This window comes from Morone saxatilis, unplaced genomic scaffold (genome assembly GCF_004916995.1).
Source record: "Morone saxatilis isolate NCDOM2014 unplaced genomic scaffold, NCSU_SB_2.0 Contig23, whole genome shotgun sequence".
Lineage (NCBI taxonomy): Eukaryota > Metazoa > Chordata > Actinopteri > Moronidae > Morone > Morone saxatilis.
In genome coordinates this window covers 11,000,152-11,006,634 of record NW_023339796.1, presented here as the reverse complement: position 1 = coordinate 11,006,634, position 6,483 = coordinate 11,000,152, and the positions used below count along the sequence as shown (strand labels likewise).

The following is a 6,483-nucleotide window of genomic DNA, read 5'->3' as shown; positions in this document are numbered from 1 at the left end:
TGATATCTAAACTGCAAATGTCATAATTGTGACAATAAATGAAATTACTATAAACTATAATACTATAAACTCATCTATCACATAACATATATTTTCATTTATAATATTGTATATCATATTGATATTTTTTTGACCCCTAAGGCTCTATTATATTCATTACTATCTATTAGAGGTAGAGGAGGGGACTCCATGAATATAATATCCCTAAATTATCATAATTATTATGTTTCAACATATAAGGCAGTATTAATAACTTAACAGTCCACAGTATTGTCAGCCGGTCAAGGGTTAAATTATAATGAACCGCTCTCTTATTAATTAAATACATAATTAATCAACCCTTATACTTATTGAAATAGATTAACAAGTTTGACCTGCTTTTTTTTTTTTATATATTCTGGAATAGTTATATTATTATTTAGATTTATCCAGGGTGGGTGTATCCTATATATTCTATATAACCATAATATTTTATATTTATATATTTTATATATTTTATTTATATATAAATTAAACCATATAATATTATTTATTTCGGTTCGTTAATGGGAGATATTATAGGGGGGTATACCCTTTTTATTTACCGTTTATATCTATATTATGTGGTTTTTTACAAGACTATATAAATGAAGTTTGAAGCTATACTAATAATTTTCTATTATTAATTTTATTTCTATATATTGAATTTCCCCTTTCACTCACCAAGGTTTTCTAACCTGATCACATCGTGAGATCACCCTAGTATAAGGCCCAACATATAATATAAACAGCGATAAGTTTTGGTGAGGCAGGATATTATACACCCGTGGGATTATTATTTATTATAATGATAATAACGGGGACTAGGGTATCAATATATATGGGTTATAATACAGGTTAGTAATATTATCTGGGAGTTATATGGCCTATAAGGTTGGGACTTTCTTATTATTATATATATATTATTATAGTATATTATATCTATATATATATATATATATATATATACTATGATATCTATATCTATATATAATTATATATAGTATTTTTATATAATATATATATATATATATTATGTTATTATATACACAATATTTAAAAAAGCACTGCAAACAGGCTGGTGAGGGTGAGGTTGGGAACAAGAGAAGGCGCGCTGAGCAGAAGTAGCAGCAGGTTCCAACCAGAAGCTCAAAGCTGAGCAGGTGGAGGGTGGAGACGGTGGTTAATACAACTAGTGTCTCTTGAAGCACGTTGAAAAAACTGTACCTAAAGCTCTTACCTAAAGAGTGCTATATACAGACATTCTACCACTCATTAACATTAAGTTAATGTGTAATGAGCACAAACCAACTCCATCAGCTTTTTACCTTCGGCCTTATAAGATATTCAGATATTTTATTTGTTCATTATATCACTCCTTGTCTGCTGCTATGAAGATTTTTGTACAATGCAGTTTCATTTATGTTTTTTCTCCCACCACAAAGTTGCCTCCTAACATACTTGCACCTGCTCTGTATAGTGCAGAGAGATTTTTTCACGTAAAACTGGCATTGGCAAAATTAAGCAAATTCCCATAGTATTTGCACACTCCTTCCTCAAATGCTTATACAAGTAGAGGAGAGAAGCACATTCACTGCTGCAATGCAGAATGCACCTAAGTTGACAGAAAGACTGTGCACCTGTTTAATAAAGGGAAACTACAGGCGCAGTATCCATCAGAAAACCACTATAAAAGGCTAAGTAAATCTAACCCTCTGTGTTATTAACATGAACCGACAGTAATCCCACCTTGGCAATTTATCCACAGGAATCTGGGCATCAGCAACATCTGGGTCAGGGGCACTGTATAATAACAGAACAAACACAGTAGGTTAAATAGCACATTAGTGGTTTAAATTGAAGAGATCGGGCTACAGGTCCTGCATGTTTATCAGTGTGTGTATACTCCAGAGGTGCTGCCTTTTACCCTTTGTCCTTTAGGGCAGCACATATGGGGCTTCTCTTGTTTACAGTCACTTCTCCACAGCTCACACAGCGAGTCTCCATCAGACTGCCTGCAGTTAAACACAGAAAACACAGCTGTTTGTCATTTAGGCCCGCTGGAGTCACAGAAAACATCTCCCTCTCCGCAGAATTTGTTGATTTGTTGATCCTTTTTTTGTTTTTTGTGCCCTGACTCATACATTAAAGCAAGATTTCGGGAAAGAAATCAAATAAAAGGCTTTAGCGCTGTTTTTACTCCCTGAAACTGTACGAAAACATACAAAACAGCCTCCTTGAGATGGTAATGAGAGAATTAACACTTGAAATGATGTCATAACAAGAACTTGTTGTTGGTCCACAGACATTAAACTAGTGACTAACTGTGGGCTCATGGGGTGTTTGTTTGAAAAACAACTGACTCATAAAATGTTTCCATATCCCAGTAAAACCATGGGACATACTACGCTGTCATGGTTTTCAGTCATCACTGAATATGGAACAGGATTTCAATTATAATTTACTTAATATTCAAGTTTTATTTGATTCATCCCCATAGGGAAATGAATCCGCTGCATTTCTCTGGATGGCAACTTGTTCAAATTAAGAACCTCAAGAAACACACGTCAGTTCGCTCCTTTAAATGCAGAATTCACTGCAACAGAAATACTTTTTCAATCCAATCATTCCACACTTATTATCCAGTGAAATGTCACTATTTAAGTCTAATGTCTGGTAGTCTGGCCCAACTCTGGCTCTCACCATGAACCTTGAGCACATGTTTGGACCCGGCCTGTCGGTGGAGGTCGTCTATGCACTGGGTGATGACAACCACGGAGCGTCCCTGCTTCCTCAGCCGGGCCTCACACTCTGCTATGGCCAGATGGGCGGCATTGGGCCTCTTGCTCAAAGCCTGCTCCCTTCTGTAATGGTAGAACTCCCAGACACGAGACGGGTTGCGAGAGAAGGCCTCGGGTGTCGCCAGGTCCTGCATCAACATAATGCTGTTTTAGGACAAAACTCAAGTGCTAAGGAGTTAGTGTGGTATTCAGAGGCACAGATTCAGTTTAAATACCTCAATTAGGGAGGGACATTATATTTTTTTGTACAAAAGACCATTTTTGATTCTTTCCTGGAGGTAAATCTTTCAGCAGCCCACGACAAGAATCAATATTACGCAACAAACATCATCTCTCTCTTTACTGGCTGTTGCTCCTGAGTTAAGGCCACTGAGCTGTGGAGATGTATTATGTAAACATAAAATACACCCACTCCACAGCAACAACTCTAAACCACAGCTGGAGACCAGAGCACACACAAAACTTTGACCTAAATAAAAAGACAAAAATAAATAAATAAAACCGCCACGCGCATCCTGCGTGTGCTTCGCTTTTTAAGAACTTACCTGAGATTGCCACTTCCTCCACTTCTCATTTTCTCCCCTGAAGGTTGGTACTCCGCTCTCTGAACTCACACCTGCCCCTGTGATGATTGCTATGTGCTTGGCTTTAGAAAAGACTTTACGGAATTCAGACATGTCTGGGAAAAGAAAAAAAAAGAAGAAAAACATTCTATACCTTAGCAATTACTATCAAGCAAATGTCAGTTTGAGTTAGCAGTGTTTTTGTTCTGAAGCACCTTCGTCCTGAAATTCAAACAAAATGTCAACTAATGCTATGTCTGGGTAGAACTCTGGATGCCGCAGCATATGATTAATTAATACATTTGTAGTATTACAACATTTGAGTCGTGTATTATAGTATTTTTGGTGCCCCTGTTGTACATTAGTGGAGTCAGGAACAATTGTCAGTATGCAAAGTAGCAGATAAGTAATTATTAGACACTAGTTCATTAACATAGAATATATTATTGAATCAATAATAACGTATAATTATCAACTACATGGTTCTTGATTTAGTTATCCAGAAACTACATGTTTGTTTGCCATTAACTGGCAGTTGATTGATTTTTAACTAATTTTCTAGATGCTACGATATGTCTGAACCTTGCTGTGAAGTGTTACTAAAAACATTTCATTTCGCTGAATCATTTTTATTATCGTGCTTGTCAGAAAGGACAAGGGGGGGATCAGTACTGAGCTGACACAGCAGCAAAACCAACTTTATATAAACCGAATACCTTTCATTTTACCTGAGTTTGGTCTTGCTGTGTCCACCAAAGGCCCTCTCGTCACATTAGTGGAGTACATGCGGAGACCGAGGGCAAGCACAGCTCGATTTTGGAGCAGCATCGTCACTATTACACGAGGAACAAGACAGAGAACACAAAAAGAGCAGAAATTAGTCCCACTTTTAACTCTGATCTGTATTCTCACCAATACAGTATGTGGTGCAGATTTACTCACCTTATACAACATGCATTATGACTTTTCTGTACTTAATATGAAGATGACAAATCAACCTCAAACCTCAACTCTACTGGAGTCAAACGCAGCTTGTCTTTACAAACTCATGCTGTGCAGCCAAGCATCGTTCAAACCCACAGAACTTTACAATTTTTTTTTAAATGTATCCTTCATTTAGTCAGGAAGGTCCCATTGAGATACAAGATCTCTTCTTCCAGGGAGCCGTGGTCTTAAATCCTTAACAGGAACAGTCCAAAAAGACACCAAATATGTCATGCTACATATAGAGCATGTTTACAAAATTATGCAAATTGTGCATTTGGTGCAACAGCGCATCAAAATCATGCTGTTTTGTTTCATTTATTTCACTGCAGTGAAATGTAGGAAAATGCAGTCTATATGTAAAGCTTTTATACAGAATGTAAAAAGTGACACCTTAGGGTGTTTCTGCATAGAAAATTCAATAGAAACGAGCCTGTGTATGTGCAACTGTATAAATATGCCCTCCTTTAACATTCCTTCAAAATAAACACAAGATAGGGCAAGAGGAATGCATGTAACTTAATGGGGTTGTGCAATCACAGCAGTGGTAACTCTCGTTTTAAATGAAGCCTGCAATTGCAACAAAACTGAGGAAGCCTGCTTAGTGACACTGGTAGGACAAGGAATGTCCATAAAACACACTTTAAAACGAAAAGGTTGGAAGTAAAAGTAAGAATCGGGGTTTAAATGGGACTACTTAAATACAATTATCAATAAAAAACAGGCAATTGGGTGAGCCCTGCAAGCCTGAACAAACTTAAAGCCGAACGTGTCGAAACAGGTTTTACAGGCTGCACAGCTTAATGTAGATAAAGACCGCGATTCACTACAAGTTAGAGTCAAAGAGCTGGAACTAGAAAGTCTGCATACTTCCACGAGTTACAGCTAAGTTGTACTCACTGCTATGGCTGTTTGTAGTTCTTCTTGGACTTTAAACAGTTTTCTTCCAAGGTAACCAACCAGACACTTAAAAAGTATTAATATATATATACATATCTTGAGAGTACAGTAAAGTGGTTGACTTTAAGTCCTTTACAGTCTCCTAAAATGGAGTGTAACGTCGTGAGTTAAGTTAGCGGAGGATGAAATGTTGTCGTGCTCTCTGTCACGCAGGAACTAACGTGCACATCCAAACACGTGTATTTACGGGTAATGCCCACCCAAAACAGCATTTACCTTCCCCTTAACTAACTAACTACCCTTAGTAACCTTGCTGGACCTACCTCACTTTGTGGTTTTCCCACTTTGGGAGCAGAAAGCCTCGCAGAGTTTGCTTGTTTACCTCTAACACGGCAATTATAACGAGAGGCCGTAAACGCGCCACACTGTCGTAACAAAATGCCCTTAAAATGAAGAGAGGGAGAGAAAAAAAAAAAAAAAGTTTAGGAGAGTCATCTAGTGGTAGAGTGCTGTAAGTGTGATTCATTCAGGGTGATTCATTCATTCTCCTACTCAACACTTCATGCTCCACCATTGAAGTCCTGTCGTTAAATTGTGTTTGTATTGTGTGTGTTTTTTTTATTGTTTACATTTATGTAGTTCTTCCCGTGGGACAATTACAGATGTGACTTGAACGCATCACACAGCCTATCACATGATACTGTACTGATCCCTCTCGAAATCAATGTCAGTGCCATTTCATTGTACCTCTTGCGTTAGTGTGACAATGAAAGCCCTGTTTACAATTAGAACAATACAAATGATTACAAATGAGAAAGAATCATTCATATCATTAATTATTATATTGTTAAAGTTTAGGCTATAAACATTGTAGACAAACTGTGTAGGCTACAACAATACTGGCAGACACTGTACTTAATTATGGTCAAGCCATGTTGGAATTTGACAAATAAAAGAAACACATAGGCTAGTGTAGGTCTAAATCTGCAGTATATAGCCTGAGATCATATGTTATGAATCAGAGTGCTGCATTTGATTTAAATGTAAATGAGTTTTTTCTTGTCTAACATTGTCTTTCCTCCATATTTTACCATCTTTACATATATATATATAAATATATTGTATTCACACTGAAGCCTATCCATGCCAGATTTCCACCAACGCCTCTCTCTCTCTCTCTCTCTCTCTCTCTCTCTCTGTCTGTCTCCTTCCCTCTC

General features: G+C 37.1%; 1 protein-coding gene across 2 annotated transcripts in view; it reads right to left on the bottom strand.

Annotated features, from left to right (window-relative positions):
- LOC118335101 (NAD-dependent protein deacylase sirtuin-5, mitochondrial-like) overlaps nt 1-5,708 on the bottom strand; it is an 8,408-nt gene extending 2,700 nt beyond the window's left edge. Inside the window, exons 1-6 of one of the 2 annotated variants that reach the window (XM_035671300.1) lie at nt 5,590-5,708; nt 4,111-4,215; nt 3,365-3,498; nt 2,722-2,947; nt 1,946-2,033; nt 1,768-1,821 (exon numbers count right to left, since the gene is read on the bottom strand). In XM_035671300.1, coding sequence (XP_035527193.1) covers nt 1,768-1,821; nt 1,946-2,033; nt 2,722-2,947; nt 3,365-3,498; nt 4,111-4,210 — 602 coding nt within the window. In that variant the 5' untranslated portion in view covers nt 4,211-4,215; nt 5,590-5,708. Of the gene's footprint in view, nt 1-1,767; nt 1,822-1,945; nt 2,034-2,721; nt 2,948-3,364; nt 3,499-4,110; nt 4,216-5,266; nt 5,426-5,589 lie in introns of those variants that run through there. The other variant, XM_035671299.1, reaches the window with a different exon arrangement.
- Nucleotides 5,709-6,483: the final 775 nt, after the last annotated feature.